The following is a 22,134-nucleotide window of genomic DNA, read 5'->3' on the forward strand; positions in this document are numbered from 1 at the left end:
GTGACGGAATCATTGAGTCCCCAAGGCTCTCTCTCTCTCTCTTCTCTTGGTTGTTCCTCCAAGATGAGTTCTTGCTGGAACTCCTGCTTCTTTGGAACTCCTGCTTCTTTGGTAGAAAAGATTGGAAGAGGTGATTGGGTGTCACCTGTCTTTCGGTTTCCAGTGTAAGGTTCCATCTGAATGTGTGAATACGAAGGTAGTTAAAGGGTGGCAGCCACAGACTCGTAACTGAACTTAATATGTGGCCTTGGACAAGTTCCTTTTGTTTGCTCATAATGAAAATACTTTAATCATGACATGGAAGAGGAGGTTAATTAATTTACAGACATAGGAATTTGTGGATTTTTAAAAAGTCCTGGTAATTATTGTGAACTGAACAGGCAGACACATTTTTCTAAGCTACAGTGACTATTTTGAGAAAGGCTGGGTTTGCACATGAGCCTCACCTCAAATGAACTCACGAGATAATAACTCCATGCCTTGTGTTCCGGGCCCTTCTCTGCTCCACCTTTAAAGTGTGGCTAGAAGAGAAATCCGTGTGTGGCCTGAAACCCTCACAATGTCAGGACTCTTCGGCTCTGCTCAGAAGCTTGAAGCGCCACAGAAAAAGATTTTTTGAAAGAAGCTAAAGTGGTCATCAAGACCACCCCCAAAACACGGCAAAGACTAAGGTTAATACTCTGAACATACTTTGAAGTGAAAGATCAAATGTGGAAAACAAACTGTTTAATAATAGTCTCCAATAAAAGCAATGGAGCATATGTCCTGATTTGATCTGATTGACAAATTTTAGTATTAGTCACAGAAAAATGCAGGGCAGAGGTTCTTCCCCTCTTTGGGCCATGACCTCCTCAGCAGGCTGGGGAAGCATATGGATCCCTTCTTAGAATAACATTATAAATGCATAGGATACAATGCATGAGATTGCTTGGTATCCAATTTATTTCTCCTCCTGAGTTCCAGATTCTGGGCAACCCTATTCTTTTACGGTTAAGGAAACAGGGCACCACAAAGTAAAATGATGCAGGACATAGACTTTAATCTAAAAATACAAACATTTCTTTGGCAGAAGGAATTATGGTATGACTTAATACAAGTAAGGAATGTTGTTCTAAGCCAACCCATATTTAAGAAGGTTTAATAAAAATGGTGTGATCTTGCTTTCAGTTTTACTTTAGAACAGCAAGTACTTTTTCTTTTGTACCTCTATTTACAGAAAGGATTTGCTTTATTATAAACAATCAACTCTCTAAATAAAATACCTGAGCAATAATCACATACCTGAGCAGTTAATAAGCTTTAGAACGCATTCAAGATCTGGTATGAAAATCTTGCTCCTAATAAAAATCTTCTTTAAACTCAACTGGTTTTTGTAGTTTGTACCCATGCTGTAGAATATAATTTTGGTGATTGAATTGGAATTCTTGTGATATGCTTTCTTTAGAAAAGAAAAATAAACTACAACATGAAAATGGACAAAAATGACTGACTCTTAGCAATAAAAAAAGACAGTTATTCAGATCTGTTCTAAAAGCTTGAGGAGAACCAATAATCCCAAACTACAGATGGGAAATAACCGCTTGTTCTGCTTGGAGCGCGGCATGCTTCCCAGCCTCCGGCATGAACACTCACCCAGCTCGGTCCTGGGAAACGGCAATTACAAACTGGAGAAACCACAAGATGAAGGGTTATTCCCCTTTCCCATACCCAAACTTCCTTCAGCTCTGAGATTCTTTATCTCACTAGTATTGGTGTTGGTCTAAGAAATTTTCAAAGGGGATCTCTTCACCATGTTGTTGCAAAAAAACCCAGAGGTGTACCAAAAAAAAAAAAATCTGGGACTACTTTTAGGTTCCCTGTGTATGAAATTCCCAAGTGATTATGACTTAACAAGGAAAAGCTCTAAATGCCTCTCACTACTTGTCTCCAAGCACTACTGATTGCCCTGCATCTTTTCTTATGAGCAAAAGCAGAAAGATTTTTAGAATCATGCCCATGTGACAAATTATTCTGCAGGAAAACTCGTGATGGTGTTTGGCAGAAACATGAGTTTCCTTGGCAGCCTAGCATTTTTATCTTATGCACTACTTAGTTTGCCCCATAGAGAGCTTGACACATGTGAAGAAGCGCACTTTAGATTTTTCCTTTATCTGCCTCTTATTTTTAAAGTCCTTCCTCCCCCTCCTTAGAAACACAAATGTGTTCCTGCGAGGTTTTCAATCAGGTTTATGCAGTGTTAACTTAGAGGGAGAGAAGAAAAAAAATATGTATTTTCTTTCTTCAACAAGTTTACAATCTAATGACCATATTCTGGCTAGTAAACCAAAACAAACACACAGAAGCAATACGCTGTATCAGTAAGGACTACATTATATTACACTGCATTGCTTCATGTATGTATTACACTGTAACTTCCATTTATATTATACTCTATAGCATCCAGAACACACATGCATTAGCTCACGTAATGCTCTCTCTGTGAGATAAGACAGGTATTACTATGTCCGATTCATGGATCAGAAACACCTTCATGAAGATAAATGACTTAAAGATCACACAATCAGTAGATAGAAGACCTGGGATTAGAACCCAAGTTTTCTGATCTAAAATTCAGGCTTCTTATAGCCAGGACTGACCTATACATAACTAATAGTTCATACAAATACAGATTTCTAAGAAATAAATTCCTAGAGGAAAGAAGAATTTCACTGAGCTCTAAAGACAGGAAGGATTTGGGTAGAGGAGAGGAAGTGTGAAGTAGTGGGAAATGCAGAAGCCCAGGCAGCAAAGTGTTGGCTCATTGCACAACTCCAGGGAGCATCATTCCTTTTGCAGTCTATGTGGGACCTGTATGTACGTCTGTAGGAATGGTGGCCCTGGAGCACAACTCCAGAACTACAGTGTAAATGGTGCCCCCTGGAGTTGTGCAAATGCCCTGATATAGTTGAGTAAGATAATGAAGGATCTTGAAAACCATGAAATTTTCCCCTCACAGATGGATGACGTAGTAGCAGAGAGAGCATGGAAATAGGCTTCTGCTGCCTGGGGCTTTAGATCTGTGTGATCTCAATGTCCTGGTGTTTCTTGTCTCTTTTTGATAAAAAGGAAATGTTGGACTAGATAACTCTTAATCTCCTTTTCATTTTGCAAAGCATTTGACTTCTCTGCTGTAGTAGAAAGTAGGACACCATGGAAGAAGGTATGTGAACATTGGTGACAGAAGGAACATGGTATTTAAGGGACACTGGTGTGGAGGGTGAATGGGCATGAGAAAGGCCCGGAATGGCAGAGAACTACAGGGACAATCTCCTAGCAATCTAACAGTGGCCATAAGGGGTAAGTGATGGTGGCAGAAATGGGAAGAAAAAGATAAACAGCAGCCATTTGTGAGAGAAAATCCAAGAGCCTTTGGTCATTGACTAGATTGGGAAAAGGTCCTAGGGCGTCAAACCCGAGTGGCTGGCGTAGTGATTGCCACAAGGAAAAGAAAGGAAAGTCCCCCTGGTCGGGGAAGATAAGAATTCAGGATCAGGCTTCTTGTGTTTGGCTGAGAATGAAGCATCAAAGTGGAAAAGTCCAGTACACGTTGGGAAAAAGGAACTAGAAGTCATGTGAGATGATAGAACTGGAGATAAGTGAGTCATCAGCTCAAGGGAGATAATTAACATTCCTGAGAAAATAAATATGAGCCCTGGCTGGTGTGGCTCATTGGACTGGGTGCCAGCCTGTGAACCAAAATGCTGCCATTTAGATATCTGGACAGGCACTTGCCTGGGTTATGGATGGGGGATCCTCGGTTGGGGGAGTGCAAGAGGCAGCTAATCAATGTTTCTCTCCATTTCTTTCCCCCTCCCTTCCCCTCTCTCTAAAAATAAATTAAAATTTTAAAAAATTAAAAAAGAAAACAAATATGAATTCTTCTATGATGCATTGGCAGAAGAGTGATTTTGGTTTTATAGCTAAAGAAACAAAAGCCAAGAGACATTAATTGAATGACCTCTCTTTTGAGAAATAGATGGAATGTAATCTAGCTATATATTTTAATAACTAATGTTTTCATGAAAAGAAATAAATGTCTCCCACAGCAATTGAAGAGAGAATGCAGGGCCCTTGACCTCTGAGATATTCCTTTCCTTGTTTACTCTGGCAGTTTTGTATTCTGTCCATTTAGTGAGGCTGGAACTACATTTCCCAGAATTCTCTTCTCTGTACAGTCCAGGGTTAGGGATGGAGTGACGAGAAATTTGCATGAGACTTGGATGGCCCAAGTGACACCTCGGCCTTCTGCTCTGTAGGACTGGTACGGGGCCCTAGATGGCACTGCAGCTTGTGCACACGGTGGTGATCTGCTGGTTCTCCATGCTGGTGTGGGGCAACAGCCAGTGCAGCCTGGTCTCCAGCTTCACCTACTATGCCAGCCACACTGTCCGGGCTGTGTTGCAGAAGGACACCAGTTTTTCTACAGGAGGCTTGCGTCATTGAACTTGATGTGCCGAGGGACAGATGTGGGCTCCACTTTCTTCTTACGGATCCAATTTATCCCAGCAAGGTCTGCTGTCTCTGCTTCCCTGCTGGGAGTCAAGCTTTTTCTCCTGCGCGCCCTTCAGGCTGCAGCCGGGTGCGGAGGCTGCTGCGGGCTTCCACCCAGGTCTTCACCAGCTTCCTTTCGTGGCCCTGACTGGTGTAGTTCTCCTCTCCCTCTAATCGTCCCTTCTAAACCTTTGCCTTCTCAGCGTCTCCCACAATTGCCTTAGGTCTAATTCCTGTAAGAAATTCCTTACCCTGTGTCACTCACAGAGCTTCTGCTTTCCTGACAGAATCGCTCACAATGTCTTATTATCCAGGCCTTTCTACGGCCAGCCTCGCTTTAACTGACTGCACTTCGTGCATTTCACTTATTCTCAAGGTACTATTAGCTGTCAGAAAAGGGTGATGAAGTTTTAAAACACATATTCATATTTTTAAGTAGCCATCACAACAGACTGAGAACCAATATTGAAATAGTAGCTACAATGAGATCTGGGGACATTATCTGCAGAATTTAGGTTCCCGACTCTGGGGGCTTCCAAAGCACCCAAAACTACCCAGTTTTAGTTGTTAAAGTGCGAGACAGAAAGAAACTCTTATTTTGCTTAAGCCACTGTGTTTTGGGCTTTGTTATAGCTGAGTCTGAATTCTAACCAATGTACACATTTGAACATTATTCTAACCAAGTTTGCTTATTCAAGTAAATGCACATCAAATACTTCTGTAGTCTTATCATTATCCTTCTCTTTTATCTTGTAGCTTAGCCTTATAAAAAGTACACGCTAACTTACCTAGCAGAGCTTCAAAAAGAGAGATGGTCTCTATCTTGAATAAAATGCAAGGTGGGCCATTTAATAGACCCATGTGATGGACAACGATACACTGTTTTCATTCTTTCTTACATCTAATGCATCCTTGAGGAGAAGACCGAACTAAAAATAATGAACTTTTACTAGCAAGACCAACACAAGACTGCCCAATCTTCTCTTAGTCTGCTGATTAACACTGAGTATCAGACGACAAGAGATGTCATCATTCTTTTGAGCAAGTCACTCACTTAACTTCTCTGAGAGTTCCATTGTTTGTAAATCGTGGTGAATACCTCTCCCTCCCAGGCTTGTTGTAAATGCAAAATGAAGTCCTCCCAAGTGTGGGAAAACTTTCTAACCCAGTATTTGACATAATAGGTATCCATACATTTTAACTGAGTCTAAAGCTGACATTTTATTTTCAACATTCACACAGAATACTATTCAAGTAATTCGAAAGGGTAAATAAACAGCCTTCAATAATTTTTTCTTCAAAATCAGATTGCAGTTTCTGAAAAAGGGAACTCTTGCTCTAATACAATAATGTATCAAATGACTTCAGTGACTTTGTCATTAGTGGTTTGCTATGTTTTCCAAAGTTACCCCAAAACTAATGAGAGAAACGTAGCATGAGCTTAGGAAAACTCTTGCCATGAATAAGGTGGTTCTGGAAGTTACAGGTCAATGTTTCTCATATTGTAATATATGCTATGCCACACTCTCTGCCAACCTGGAAGTTTCTCTGTATTCAGACAAACAGGAAATTCTTTTCTTTTTGTTAAGCTTTTCTTAGATTCTTAGTTGATGCTTGATATGTCACATGATTAGATCAAGAAAATGGATATGAGAAGGAAATATGTTTCATTTTATAATGAATATATAAGAAAAAAGATGCTGAAATTGAAAATCAGTGAAACAATAACCACAACCTGAATTTTATCAAACGAGTAACATTTCTTATACTTATTAATATAGCAAAATTCACAAACAAGGTCAGGTTATTCCTGGGTACAAGGTAGCACCCGTATATTGCCCTTTTCATAGAGTTTAAACAGTCTCTGAAAATAAAAACTTAACTCCCTTGCTCAGATTTCGTTAGCTTTATATATCAGAGTAACCATACGAGTATAGTGTGGACTTCATGTTTGCACCCCGTGGATGTTGAAACCTCAGTCCCCAAGGTGATGGCATGTGGAGATGGGGATTTGAGGAGGTAATCGGTGTGTCACCAGAGTGAAACCCTCATGACGGGGTTGGTGTCCTCACAGCTCTTTCCTCCCCCCCCCCTTCTCTCTCTCTGTTTCTTTACCACGTGAGGACACAGCAAGAAGGTGGCATCTACAAACCAGGAAGCAGAATCTGTCAGCCCTGGGTCTTGCACTTCCCAGCTTCCAGACTGAAAGAAGCGTTTATTGTCTAAACCACACAGTATTTGGTGATTTGTTATAGCCAGTAATAACTTAAGACAAATGTCTCACCGGTATAAAACCAAGATCATTAAATCCTGATTAAATAGGTAGAAACCTATTTCCAGGAAACTGTTAATTAATGGCATTTATCACCGTTAAATCTTTAAACAGTAAGGCCAGGGTTCAGGAACAAATCAGAGATCTGAGGCATTTCCTCTATCTGCCCCTGCACAGTGCCTTATGGGGAAATCATTCTACTTAAAGTGCCAGAGGAAGGACAAGCTTCTGATCACTGATGTTTTGGACCACGTGGCCCAGTCTTGCCATTGCTGACCAGACCTACAACTTGGCACAGCAAGTGGCAGAGTTGCTCAGGTTCCCTCCCTCGCTCTGGCATTTGAATGAATCAGTATCTAGAGACTGATGTCACAAGTGGGAGTAGACTGAAGATGAAGAATTAGAGGTGGAAGAGAGGCCATATCAGCCTTGTGCAAGTCCCGTTATTGACTGACTGAGATGAAGCAGGCCAGATGTGCTTGTTGCTGGCCAGAAAGAGGCAGGCATAGGAGTGTATAATCTCCTTCAAGACAAGGATGTTATCTGTCTTGTTTATTACTGTTTCTCCAGCTTTTAGCATAGTCCTTGGTTATTACTTGAATAAATAGTTAATGAGTTCACAGTGGATAACTAACACAGCCCTAAAATGACTTTCTTCCCAGGAACACCATCCGGTTCCTGGCACCAAAAACCCACATTTGTCCATGTGATTCCTTTTCCTTCAACACAGCCCATGTCTTGCTATTATTCCTAACTTCTAACCTGTCCCTGTATTTGAGCAAGTTTGCTTGGTCATTGATCTTTGTTAACAAAGGTTTTAATACCAACTCTGTGTGTGTGAGTCGGTGGGGGAGAGAGAGAGAGAGAGAGAAGGGTGTTGAGGATGATACAGATTAAGCACTTCATTTTCTAGTGATACGTACAAAAGACCTTTTACAACTTCTCTACAAAGAGGTTTAGACTTTCAGGCTGAGGCAAAAACATTAGGGAACTTCAACAGACAAGCTATTCTAGCAAACCCCAGAGAGTTCACTTCAGAGAAGGGTTTAAACATTGTCATTGGAGTAGACTGGCCACGTAAAATAAAACACCCTTGTGGCTATCTCTCTGTAAATTGTTTGGGCTCCGTTTAATGGAGTAATATGACTCCCATTCTCCTGCTTAAAAGAAGGAAGTGCCCTAGGTGGTTGCCGCAGTGATAAAATAGACTTAAAGAAATAATGGATCCTCCTTCCCAACTCATAATTCCCTTCTTCGTCATTATTACTAGAATGTATCCACTATTGTGTCTTTAAGAAAATCTTGGTTTTTTTTCCTTTCACCTATGGAGAAACTCAGGAATGATATGTAAAAATAATGTTATCCTAGTAAGCTTGCTTTCATAAAACAATATATCCTCTTGGGCAATAAATATCTTTCAAGGTCTGCTTCACCTCCCATCAGTTAGTGTTAAAGAATCCTCATGTGATAGATACCGGCCAACTTACTCTTTGGGCAAATGCTGGCCCTGCACACTTCACAAAGCGGCGTGAGCCAAGCATGCTTTCTGCATTAGTAGAGACATCCGGTGGCCAATATTATCCCTGTTCTGCCTCTAGCAGTTCTGCATACAAAATACTAGAGCAGCAGGATGCTCTCACTGGTCAGAAGCAATTCACTAACACTTATAAGGGGTGAGAGGGAAGGACTAAAAAAAGTAAAATACTTACTTATTCCTAGGCCAATTGAAAAAGCAGCAACATAAACAAGCAAGCTGGCTAAGAAGAGCCATTTCAGAAACGGTGGGACTTCTGCAGGGTCTGTGATGATCTGGTATTCGGTCTGCCTTAGTCCAGCATCTAGTAAGAATGGTGAGGTCATCTCCCCTCTCTTACCCATATCATTTCTTGTGGGCATTACTGAGCTTCTGCTGTGGGAAGTTATCTTCTTAAAGGGCTCTCTAAGAGTTTCATTGCTGGCCGACAAATTGCTTGGGCCGTAAAGCACAGACTCATCCAAAGATTGGTTGATAAGACCATGGCTTCTGCAGATATTGGTGAAGTTCATGTGGGTGTTGAGATTCACGATGCCCATGGTCACCAATGAGGCTGCCATCACGGAAGTGCCAGCACAGAGAAAGGTTTTACCACCGATGTGGTCTACCAGCAGTGTGGCTGGGATGGTGCTGATGACCTTGACAACCCCAATGCCCGTGGAGGCGAGGCTAGCTGCCTCATCGCTTTGGAAGCCAACAGACTTCAAGACAGTTGATGCGTAGAATAATATGTTTGGTTGGCCAGTGATTTGTACAAAAAATGACAGGGTTAGGCCTATCATTATTCGGGTCCTCATATTGTCCTTCGAACGAAACAGATCCCAAAAGCTATACTGATATTCATCTTTCAGGGAAGATTTTATCAGAGTGAGTTCCTCTGTGGTATCTGAGATGGCTCTCAACCTCCTCAGGACCTTGCCAGCAGCTTCCTCTTGTCCTTTCATCACCAGAAACCGGGGACTCGGAGGAAGAAAGTACATTCCAATTGCTTGCAAAACCCCCAAGGGAATGACGAGTCCGAACATGTACTTCCAGCCATGGGAAACACTGGCAAATGCATAATTTGAAATGTAGGCTAAAAGAATGCCAGTGACAATCATCAACTCATTCAGTGACACCAGAAGACCCCTTCTGTGTTTTGGGGCAATCTCGGCGATGTAAACACAAGTGGCAATTGATGAGAGTGAAATGGAAACCCCTATAGTGATGCGTCCCACTATAAGAACTGTGTAAGATGAACTGAGTATCAAGACTAGGCTTCCAAGTCCAAGCAGGCAGGACGACAAGATGATGGCAGCCCTTCTTCCATACCTGTCAATCAAAACCCCACCCAGCAGAGAGGCAAGTAAGGCCCCGATGAGGAGGGAGCTCACCACCATTTCCTGCTCATGGCAGGTCAGGGCTAATAAGGTTCTTATCTGAAGAAGAGCCCCGGAGATGATGCCAAGTTCATAGCCCACCAGGAGGCCACTGACAGCAGCCGTGACAGATGACAGGAGAGTAAACATGCCGCAACCTGCAAGCAGAGAGGAGAAACAGAGTGGTCAGTTCTGAATTGTTACTTTAAACATTTTACGTGCGAATGGAGACTTCCCCCTGTGTACGTTTTTCATGGCACTGAGTATAAACACACACGTAAGTACAGTAAAATAACATGCTAACAAAAACAGTGGTTACCTATGAGAGAAAAATGCCCTTTTTCTTTCATTCTTGGGAGCAGGGTGGAGACATTAGGAAGTCGTTTCCTTCTGTTTGTGGTGTTGGTGTTGTTTCATGTTTGCAGCCAGCAGTTATGTAAGATAAGCAGATGAAAGATGATGAAGACTGAACAAACAAGAATACTGTTTAGCTCCAGCCTTGGCATCGGATCAGAAATTCAGATAGCCTGGCTTCTCTGGTCCCAACTGGCTTTCTAAAGGCAAATAGGGCAGGATCGAGGGCAAGTACTACGAGCTTCCCACTGTGTACCTCCAGGGAAAAGGAAGCACAGCTCCCAGGAAACCTTCCTTCTTGTCTCCTTGGCCATAATTGGGCCACTGTTGGCTTTTGCTGAAGCACATGAGAACGTGGGGTGGGGAGGAGGGTAGAGGAGGTGCCTTAACAATGTCAAGGCTGCATCAGAAAGAAAGGGAGAAATGGATGCAGGGGAGGGAACCAACAATATCCATTACTGGCTCTGAGTAAGGAGGGGGGGATGGAACATGGGGAAAGAAGCTCAAAGGAGACTTCTGTTTTAATAGTATGCTGTTAAAACCTGAAGAATATGGCAAAATGTTAACAGTCACTAATTTTTGATGTTAGGTACACAGGCATTTATTATGTCTGAAACTTGTCAAGACAGAAGGAAAACAAAACAAAAGGTAGCCGAGGGAAGAACATTGCAGGTACAGGAAACAGCAGGTTCCAAAGGTGCCTGAGGTTATGTTTCCAACCTGTCAGGCAGCCAGCACCTCACGCGTGGGGCATAGCACAAGCTGAGAGAGGTGGGTGGGAGGGGCATCAGTGAAGGTGCATAAGTGCAGAGGTGCCCCTCATGCAGGCCTGGCAGGTCACAGTGACAACTGTTTATTTTATTCCAAGCATAATAAGGTCGATGCCCACCAACTGGTAACAGAGCATGCCACTCTGAGTGTCTTGCTGCTGTGTGCAGGAGAGTTCTTCAAGGGCAAAGATGGGTAGCAGGGAGTAACATGTTGCCTTAGTCTTGACAAGCGATGATGCTAGCTTAGACTTGGGTGTGGAGTGGAACTGAAGGCGTGTAGATTCAAGAGCTGATTTGGAGTGAAAAACAATGACCACACTTGCTCATGAACTGAAGCTGGAGGATAAGGAAGTGGTCAGAACCCAAGATTTCTCCACAGTGTGAGTAGTTGGTCGGGTGATATACAGGGAGATTGGGAAGAGGACCGGCTATGAATGGTGGTGAAAGGAGCAGTGGAAATCAGAAGTCCCATTTTAGACTTACAAAAATGTTTCACTTGTTTTACCCAAGTAGGGCATGGAGCATAGAGCTTTAAAGCATGGGTCAAAGCTGGGTTTGTGTAGCTGGGGTTCAGGAGCATGTATTTGGTATTCAAAGCCCTGGGAATGCATGAGATCACTTAGAGAGACAGAACAGCGGAAAAAGAGAAGCAGGACTAGAACTTCGACCTAGGATACACCAACATTTAGAAGAGGAGGTAACCATAAAGGAGATGGAGAAGCAGAAGTGAGATGCATGTAAAAGCAGTAGAAATATGTGCGTGGACATAATGATCACGGACTGAGCTAGGACCACCTAACCCTGCTGAAGCGGGGGGTAGAGGGTGCCGTTAAAAATGCTGTTCAGCTCTAGTGAAAGAAGCAGGTCAGATAAAGGTGATCTAAATCTCTTCCCACCTCAAATATGCAAGGTACTTTGTATCTCCGGGATCCCAGTGGGGTATAGGAAAGTGGGAGACTCCAAAAAGTAAATTAAAAAGAATTAAATATTTAGATGGAAGGACAAATAAGAATGCACTAATCCATGATACAAGTAATTTGTGAGCACTTCAAACACAAACCACTGAACTGAGATTAAATCATCAATTAGTCTGTGAAAACAAATAAACACTTGCAACATTACACGGCAGGCATTTTCTTCGGTACTTGGGGGTACATGTAGCAAAGCAGATGTGACCCTCACCCCCTGAGAAGCTTAACATTCTAGTGAGTCTCTATGATCTATTATGTACTGTTTTAATTTTTACACAAAAAGTGACTTTAGAGTTCTCTCCTATAAATTCACTCATGTCCTTGGTTTCCACATATTCTTTTTTCTAGGTGATCTTAAAATCCTCAACAAATCCCTTAAGCACAAGGAGAATTGGGTCAAATTCTTACATTTGGATAAGAATATTATTTTATTGTTTTATATCTTTATTTGTCATTCTTCATTTTATTGATGTGCAATGTGTCGATTAGCATGTGTAGTTTAGTTATTGCTCTTTGACATTCAGATTGGAGAAATAAGTGGCTTGGAGAATGAACCACTCTGTAGACAGATGGAACGAGGCCCCGCAGGAGGGGTTTAGAGTGACAGAGGGCAGCATGGACATACTGAGTCACAGACGCAGTGCAACAGGTGCCAGAACTGCTTGAGTAGCAGGAGACTGTCCTTGCCACTTTGACTGTACCCTTCCCTTCCTAGTTTTCCCCTTTTGTTAAAAGGGAATGAATGTTTCCCTGCAAGACAAAAAACTCATAAAATACCAGTGTCCCTCCCTTTGATGCTGTATTCACCCACTTTAGAGAGCATCCGACGTGGCCGGTTAGGAAGAGTTGGGGTCAGGGGTGGGGAGAGGCAGCTTCCTATAGAATAGAAGAAACACCTCCCAAGAGAAGAAGGATCCAGCTCTTGCTCCTGCTTTCTGGACTTACTCCATATGCCCAGTTCTTTCAGGCAGGCCTCACAGGACCCTGACACACTGCGACGTGTGCAAAGGTCTGGGCACCATCCCCGTGTGGCAGTGTCCCTCCTGCGACCCAGCAGCTAGTGCTGAGTATAATTCTTCCGAAATATAATAAGTAATTTCTATAAGAATTGGTTAACAGAATTTTTTTATAAAATTAAAATTTAAAAAATTATACATCACATTACCTGTCTATCTAATCTATCTAGGGAATTTATCTTCAAGGGCTTAAAAAGTTATCCTAGGATCTTCTATGACCCTATTGTCCCATGATGGGGAGGCATACCAACATGAATTTTATGCTTCAGAATTAAGCGAAGGCCATGGTTGTCTGAATTTTATTTGAGGAGTTGTATGTTTTAAGGACTGCTGTCCCCAACTAGCTGCCCCACTCACCTCATGACTGACTGCTCCTTGTTCCTGCTGAATTTCCATTCCAGCCCCCAAGCTGCCCACCTGCGATGCTGAACTCTGACTCAGTGTGGAAACCCAGTGCCTACCGTTCCCCAGACGGCAGCCCCGCGACACCACCCTAGGACCTGGCCGTGATCCCGCAGGAGCCGCCCCGAGGTGTGTCTCACTCAGGTGTACTTTGAGCCAAAGGCTACCAAGATCCTGCAGGCTCAAGAGAAGCTGCGCCTCCTCTTAACTACCTCAGAGAATTTAAACTAGGAGTTTGGCCCAGGATAAGAGGTATCGACAGGGATAACTTTTCACCCACCTGTATGGTAGGGCAAACTGTTAATTACTGAAAGTGACTTCTCCCTGCAGTTGCCTTCCGATGCCCCAAAGTGGTCCCCTCATCCCTATTTCAGAATGTCATGTGTGCCACGGTTTCCCTCTCCGGCTCTGAATCTTTCATGCCTGTGGGATCTCTGACTCTCCTGGCTGCCGAGGTTCCCATACACGCAGATCTAATTAAATTAGATTATTTTCTCTGTCTCGTGTCTGTTTGATTATTAGACCAGCCAAATCAACCTTGAGAGTAGAGGGAAGTTTTTTCCTCTGCTCTCGACTTCTGTCACAAGTAATTTTCCTGGTGCTGTTTTACCACATAAAAACAACAAAGAGAGACATAAAGAGTGGGCTTCTTCCTGTGCCTACTTGTTGGTTGACGATGCTATAAGTGAGATGTTACCCTATGGATGCCAGAAGTGAAGAGAACTTGTCCAAGAAATCTGTCAGGGAACAGGAGGAAAGACGAGTGTGGCAGGAGAGTGGGGATTATATTGGCCTAAATACGGTGGCAGAGTTTGGGGCGGCTGGGTGGACTGAGGAAAAGTAGCCAGTGCTAAAGGAGAGAACAGGGTGAGGAATCATAATTAGTGCCTTTTCAGAAAAAAAACAAAACACCCAGCCGTGAAGTCAACCAGTCCACACTTAATGTTCCTGATGAAGTTCAGATTTTTTAGTCATTTTTCTCATGGTCTTGCTTTACAGAGGCCTTTCCTTGACATCCCACATTCTCCAAATGTGCCACGAGAAATGCTCAGCCTTTAGTGGACATGGTAGGAGTGGCAGATGTCTGCAGGCCATCAACTGGTCCCCACAGGCTGTTGTTGGCTCGTGCCTACTGCCTGTGCTGTTGCTTTGCTAGAAGACCCCCAGTCTGATGATGCAATGAGGATTCTTCATAAGGTAATAAAGTAAAACTGTCCCTAGCAAAGACAGGATCACAGCCAGCAGGCTTTATGCAAGCCCTGAGAGCCCTGAGACCCTCAGTGAGGGCACAGAGGATAGGCAGCCCCTGCTGCAACAATAGCAGCATTGTCTGCCTGCTCACGGCTCTCGCGCTCGGTGCTCGGTGAAACCACGACTAACTGGCAGGCACTGAAACGCTCAGTTTTTCCACAGTATTTGCGTTTCTGCCTGCTTTCTTTTCTTTCCTTTCTGCCATCTGCCTATGATAGCATGTGTACATAATGCACACACAATAAATACTTGCCCTCTGACTAAATCCTACAACAGAATGAAAAGCATGCACACCAGGTTTGGTTTTTTGTTTTCTTTTTCTGGCAGGCAGCCAGGTAATTTACACAGCTTGACCAACTGTGAATGCTTCACAAATTCTAAACCGTGCCCCTCCCCCCCATTGCTTGTTTTGCTTGAGAAATACTTGCAGATGTCCCCAAATGTCCTTGCAGCTGTGGTCTCCCCTTTCTCAGCTCCTTCTCCCTGAATAGTGACCCACCTTTCAAGAGTCATCTCAAGTGTCACCTCCTCTGTGACAATCACTTTGCTCAGCGTTACTCTGCTGCTCCATCCCCAGCCTTGCTGTGCTTCCACTGGGCATGAACTGTGTGTTTTTAGGGCATCTGTCACTTTTTAAGATATTCTTTCATTTACCTGCTTGTCCTCCCACCAGACCAAAAGTTTTCCAAAGGCAAGAACTCTGCCTTACTTACACCTTATTCTCATCTCTAGTTTTTGACACAAGGTAAATACTCCATAACTTTGTTGAGTGAATGAATAAAGAAATGAATGATGATGGTGCTCCAGAATACTGACCCTTGGTCTCCTTCTACAGTTTTGCCAGCAGACAAAGGTTGATCCCTAGTATTGCGTAATGGTTACTATATAGAACTTTATGTTTACACAAATGCTTAGCATTTAAACAGCACACTGTTAGCATTTCTATAAAGCTTTCAACAGTATTATTATTAGCCTGTTAACAGGAAAAGCATTGCATATGCCATAAAACATTTCATTGTCACTCATATATTTATATTTTATTAAATGTCAGCCCAGGGCCTCAGCCCAGACTCAGTGCTTAGCAGACCCCTTTCAGTGGGCCAGGATTCAGCCCCCCTGCAGTGAACAGGCCCCCTTTCTCTAGCCCACCCAGACCACATGCTCTTTCTGGGAAATGCTGTGCACTTTTCCAGACTTGTGCTTCTCTTCCTACTGTTGCCCCTCATGGCATGCCCTTCCCCTTACTTCAGAGTCTAGGGAAACCTGATTTATCTTTGAAGACCCAGACAAAATATTCCTTCCTCTGCAAAACAGTCTCAGACTCCCTCTTCTTGGTTAGCATTAATCTCTCTTCTCTCTCTTGCCTTTGCACGCACGACCTTATCACACCTCGGATCATACTTAGTTATATCTGTTTCCTGCCTTAAGTTGGGAGTTCCTTGACAGCAGAAGTGTCTGTGTGAAGCGGGGTGGGAGCCCAGGGGCAGAAGTGAGGCAGCTACACTGTATTTGACACCCGAGCTCAGCAGCAGCTGTTGAATGTTGCAGGAAGGAGGAGCGTACTGGCTCAACCTGAAAGCCCCCTCACACCACCTCCCAGAGGGCACTGACTCAGGGAGAGAGGAGGAGTGGTGTTTCCCACAGCTGGCGGAGGTCCCAGATGCTGCCTCTGGTCCCTGGACTGCGTGTGCTGTCCTGTGTGGCAGTAAATACTGGGCACGAGCCTTTACTTAACCACCGTCCGCCCTCCCCTGCAGGCCAGTTCTTCCTGGAGCAGACAATGAAACTCAGACCAACAGCAAGTTTGACCTCCCTCTGTACCTTTCTCCGACCGGAAAAAAAAAGAAAGAAAGAAAGAAACTTTGTTTTCTTTCTTTTTTATTTTTCCAGTCCTAGCTTTAATTTAGTATTACTTTCACAGACACACTTTCCTGGAACTAATTTGTCCAATTTTATTGGCTAGTGGGGCTTAAACTGAGGATGTTGTTTGAATTTGCATATTAGCACTTCCCTGCATCCTGCTTTGTTCTTAGCTACCCTTCTCTGCCTGATTATAACTTTTATTCTTTTGTTTCCTTCCGCTCTTTCTTCTTTCCTTCCCTCAATGTGAAACTTCAACAAGGGTAAAAGTGCTTGCTTCTTCTACGTTTTTCTCCAGTTAGTTAAGTTCTACTCTAAAAAGATTTTTTTCTAGTATTTTGGGGTATTTTTTCTCTCAATTTATTTAAGAAAAATTACTGATGTGTTAGTTACATATATTCACTTCTTCTCTTATCTCTAGTTCCTTGTCATTTTAATATGCATCTAGAATAATTCCCATATTTAGCTTCCACATCACCGATTTCAGGTAATAATTCTTCTCTTGCGTTTTTGGCTTCCTCACATTCTTTACTGTCTTATATGGGTCTCTCTGCATCTTTGTTCTCAGCTAGCTCCAGCTTCATCTCACTTTACTCTTATTACTTGATATTGTCCTACATCTCTTTTTTCAAAGTCAATTTAACAAAATTATAGAAAACAGAAATCAGTTGTTTTACAAAATTTATGTTTCCTGTAAAAAGCAATCTTAAACTGCATGCATTGCCTTTGTATTTAAAACATGCCTCCCAAGGATCAGATCTGCTGCATTCCCTTTACCCAGTCCCCACAAATCCGGGATGACATTTGACTGCAAGCAACCCCAGCTTGACAAACGAGGGTTTAAAACATTGTGGCTCTTACTGATTAATTAGTAAGAAGACCAAGTTGAGTTTGGTGTCTCCAACAATGCTACCCATTCTCCTGCACCCCCAGAAGGTGGGCTTTTGTCCAGACGTGTCCTGTGTGCAAGGTGGCTGCCATAGCATCCAGCATAAGATGCACTCACAACCCCATTCAAAGGCAAGAGGCAATGGAAGAAAGCTTAGGGCAAGAACTCTTTGCCTTTATCAGGAAAGAAAATTTCCAGAAGCCCCTTGGAAGACGATGAGGTTCAGGATACACTGCTCCAAAATAGGACACCTTGGCCTACCGAGTATTTTAAGGTGGAGCAGTTTAAGAAAATGGCAGAAGCAGGAAGGTCCCCCTGGCCTTCTCTTCACTCTTCCCCTTAAAGCAGGTCATAACACCCTGTGACAAGTGCCCTGACTACACCAGGAGAAAAGGAACTTTCTGATCTTCAGAAAGATAACAAGAGGAATCCAAGCAAACAAGCCTTGCTAAGTTTCCCCTAGCTTACTGTACTTATGTCATACTCCCTCACCTGTCGTGTTTCTGCATCAAATCTGGCATATAGGTACTCAGGTTTAACGATTGTTTTGCGTCTTCATTTCCTTATGAAGATTCCCATGTCTCATAAAACTTGCATTAAATCAACTTGGAGGCTTTTCGCCTGTTCATCTGTCTTCATCAGTTTCATTTTCAGATCCAGCACGGGACCCTAAGACCATCGAGGAAAACTTTTTTCTTCCACTACAAAGTTACCCTAATGTCTCATGGACCAGAATCCGTGGGATCTGTGGTCACACTTGGCTGCAAGAGACTGAGAAATGATTATCTGAATCTTTTAGCTCCCCAGGTAGGAAAGGCAGAAAATCAGAAGGGGGTTCCCACAGCTATTAGTCTGGCAGTGTCTGACCTCATTTGAGTCACCCGGCTGCAGTGGCAAACACCTCTGAGTGAGACCCAGAGGAGCAATCGATGCGCACAGTTGCTAGCCAGATTTCTGACGGCCAGAAGTTATTTTTCTAGTGTGGCTCCATTGGACCAAGAAAGGAATTTTTTTGGTCCCCTGACTATGAATAAGGAATATTTTTTCTGCATTATTTAAAACAGCATGTGAGTCTTTGCTCGTCAAAATCAGTATATGCAAAACTACAACTTCTAGAATGTACCACTTCAGTGGCTCCTCCAGTCTCTGTCTCTTTGTACACTGACTTCATGTCCCCAAATGCAATGAGCATTGTTTCCCTAGCCCAAAGTTGCTGAAATCTTAGAAATCGTGACCCCTGAAGAGATAAAGAAAGAGAAGTAATAATGACAAGATAGGATGGAAAGAATTGCATTGTGGAGCAAAAAATTCTGACACTCTTAAAAGATTCTAGAGCAGTGGAAGCATCTTCTCTTTTTCTGGTTGGTGAAAATACTTTTTCTTCTTTTAAAGATTTTATTATTTATTTTTTTAGAGAGAAGAAGGGAGGGAGAAAGAGAGGGAGATAAACATCAGTGTGTGGTTGCTTCTCACATGCCCCCTACTGGGGACCTGGCCCACAACCCAGGCATGTGCCCTGACTGGGAATCAAACTGGCAATCCTTTGGTTTGCAGGCCAGCACTCAGTCCACGGATCCACACCAGCCAGGGCTGTTTGGTGAAAATTCTTTCAATGAGGGATACACAGAGAGAGTTTGTAGAAACCTAACATTTCACTGCCCTCTTTCATACACTGCTGCCATGCTTGCATTGTATTTAGGTGTTAAGTCCAAACTCAGAGAATATGTCTGACTTAAATGCTGTGGAAATTCTTTTTTCATTTCTTTCCATGTTTTTTTGTGGGGAGTTTCAATGGACAATTAAACATGGTGAATCTGGAGAGCGAACTGGCAGCTATCTTACATGGAGACATAACCTCTAGGACGAAGGTTCTGAATGTGAGCGAGATGTGGTGAGCTGTGGACACTGTGAAATCAACAAGGTTTTTAAAAGGATCTTCATCCCATCAATAATTACTGACTGACGGGAAAGTTGCAAGTAACATACATATCTGTACTTCAAGATTCTAAACATGTAAATTTGATAGTTTTTAAAAATTCGAAGGGTTAGTGAATGCACAGAAGCTTTCTGTCATTTTATATTTTCTAATCCATAGATATAGAACTATGAAGACTATTATGTGAGAATTTGAATTTGTTTTTGTATTTTAAAAGGGAGACTGTGTACTCAAAAAATGGTTAAGAGTCACCCCTAGTCCTTTTTAAAATATTTCATGTAGGGAAATAAAATGGGAAGAAAATAATTTTGTAAAGCTTATCTCCAAAACTCTTAGGAAAAGCACTGTTTTTACTAAAAATAAATGCTTGGATGGCCACTGGGGTATTAGGGGAGAAGCCCGCGGGTCACGTTGTTAATTTACAGGCAGACTATGGGAAGGGGGAGAGAGAAAGAGCCAAGATGTGTCATACAATATAAAGGCAGAATTTTGACAAATGTGTGCATATGGGGGTGGAGGAGAGAGAGGGTGGGGGAAGAGAGAGAGAGAGAGAGAGAGAGAGAGAGAGAGAGAGAGTGTGAGAGAGAGAGAGAGAGAGAATCTCAAAAGGCCCAGAAATAAGAGAAAAGGTCAGAACAGGTTGTCAAGTTAGGCAACAGGGAGGGGGTTGGGGAGAGAACCCCAAGGCAAAATAGGGCAAGAGGTCTGTGGATATTTTAAAGTTGGTTTACAAGAAATTCCCTATGGTGGATTTGATAAGAGGATTTTAGGAATGGGCCCAGCTGATATTTAATTGCACTGAGCTCTCTTCAGATCATCAGGAAAAATCTGCAAAGAGCGTGTAAGAATGGGATTTGAGTACGTGAGAGAAAAGGGGCTGTAATCCACATATGGACTGGGACAGAGTGAAGACTAGTCGTAGGAACGGCAGGAATCCAGTGGGAACAGGAAGTTGGTGCAAGAAGCCGTCAGAAGAACCACAAGTCTCCTGAGGTACGCTGAGTGTGTCTGAGGATAGGAGGACGAGTGGGGAGCAAGGAGGCATGTGCGTCTAACCTTCCGGGGGACTGGAGCTATTTTTATTTAAACAGTGAAAGAATGATGAGCCCATACAGCTGGAAGATTTGGAGACATACATGCATGTGAGATTTTCCAAGACTCCCTAATTCTGTCAACACTACCATCACTTTCAGAAACTTTCTTGATTTTCTTAAACTGATATGGTCTCTTTCTAAGAAGTCCTCCTCTCGTGGCACTTGGCACACAAAGGTCCATGCGATTGTCCCTGCTTACATCTTCAGATCCTGCTGTCCGCTTCTTTCCCTCCTTCGAACTCCGTGTTTTCATCATACAAAAAATATTGGCAGCTCCCTAAACGTGCCATTCTCTCTTCCCCAAACTTGTATACAAGCCGATTTCCCTGCTTAGAATGCTCTCTGTAAACCTATGGGTCTCAGTTCCACCTTCCTGACGTAGCTTAGCAACACTGTCTTGCAGGGTACTTTGAAACCGGCTGAGCCACCCTCTGTGAGCCACTATAGTACTACGTGTCTGGCTGCCTCCTCTGTTGCAGGTGTCCTGATCTCTCACTTCTCTCCACCAGTCGCTAACATGCATCTGCACCACATGGAAGTCTCTTGTTCATCATTAGACCCAGAGTCTACAGTCATGTTTGAATCCCAGTAGACACTCAAAATTTGTTAAATAATTGTCTTGTAATTATTTAGATTCTTACCTTTCTGATCAGTTGGCAAAATCTATAGACATGAATAACGCCTTACATTGTTTATTTACCCTGAAATATCCAGCACCGTGCCTCTCAGTAAGTATTACTGAATTACAATGCTCCTTAGTTCAGCTCAACCAACGCTTCTTCACTCATTTACTCATTTAACAATTCAGCATGTATGATGTGCCGGCACTGTGTTGGGCACAGATGGCAGAGAGGTTCTTCGGGGCGGGCAGTGCAATCAGTGGGGTGGTTATTGTGAGCAATGTGTTGAGGCATTTTCTAGGTTACGTCTGGATTTGGTGGCACGAGATGGTGGCACTTGCGCCACATGCATAAGATCCTGCATGGGGATGCAGAGAAAAGGCACAAAGCTCCCTCTTATCAATTGCACAGGACTTCCCAAACATTTGCAGTTGGCTCAGAGCTTTGATAGATCCAAGAATATAGATTATACCTGAGAACTTACAATCTTATAGAAAAAGACATGTTACATTTAAATTAGGAAACCAGCTAAAATGCAATGCATTTCTGAAAGGAGTGTGACTGGGGACCCAGATTCACAGATCAGATTACAGAACAGAGCAGGAAGTAGACATTGGTGCTGGATGCCTGGTTAGGTGGGCAAAACCCTAGTTGGATGCACGATACTGAGGTTTGGATTTCTGTGCTGCTACCTAATACCTGTGCTACCTGAAGGAAGTCACTTCGCTCCTCTCTGGGAAGCACCTGGGCTTACCGGTGAAAGTACAGTCTGGAAGCAGGGTGCCTGATTAGCTTCTAGCAAGACTTCGATGTGTCTGTTAACCTTTCTGTTCCTCTGTGTCCTCATTCCTAAACTAAAGGTAATAATATTAACTACTTTATAAAGTTGTTACAAGAATAAATGAGATAGAGGAGTACCTGGTGCGTAGTAGGAAATGCTTAATGAACATTAGCTGTTGCTCTCTCTGCCTCAGTCTCATCTGTGAACTGGGGATAATATGTCCTCATTGGAGTGTTGTAAAGATAAGAAGTGAAAGTAGTAATAGAAGTTATTGGCCCACAATTATTCAACAAAAGTCTGTTTACTCTGAATGATGGGTAAAATCTCTGTAACACGGAATTAAAACTTTGAAATAGTCTCTCTTACTGATAGCAAAGAAAGTAAAATGTACCTTGTTTCCACCATTAAAATGATATATTTTTATAAATTCTTGAATTCCTTTGTTTTTGGTAGTACCTATGTAATTGGGCACATGTCATGAACCATTTTCCCTGTA

At 42.8% G+C, this 22,134-nt stretch overlaps 1 protein-coding gene across 2 annotated transcripts in view; it reads right to left on the reverse strand.

The window, feature by feature from the left end:
* SLC2A12 (solute carrier family 2 member 12) overlaps positions 1-22,134 on the reverse strand; it is a 55,420-nt gene that overhangs the window by 26,008 nt on the left and 7,278 nt on the right. For both annotated transcript variants that reach the window (XM_045842997.1, XM_045842996.1), the window contains exon 2: positions 8,512-9,852. In XM_045842997.1, the coding sequence (XP_045698953.1) occupies positions 8,512-9,852 (1,341 nt within the window). The remainder of the gene's footprint in view (positions 1-8,511; positions 9,853-22,134) is intronic.

The sequence above is a fragment of the Phyllostomus hastatus genome, unplaced genomic scaffold, assembly GCF_019186645.2.
Source record: "Phyllostomus hastatus isolate PE091 unplaced genomic scaffold, TTU_PhHast_1.1 phas_contig_40, whole genome shotgun sequence".
Taxonomy (NCBI): Eukaryota; Metazoa; Chordata; class Mammalia; order Chiroptera; family Phyllostomidae; genus Phyllostomus; species Phyllostomus hastatus.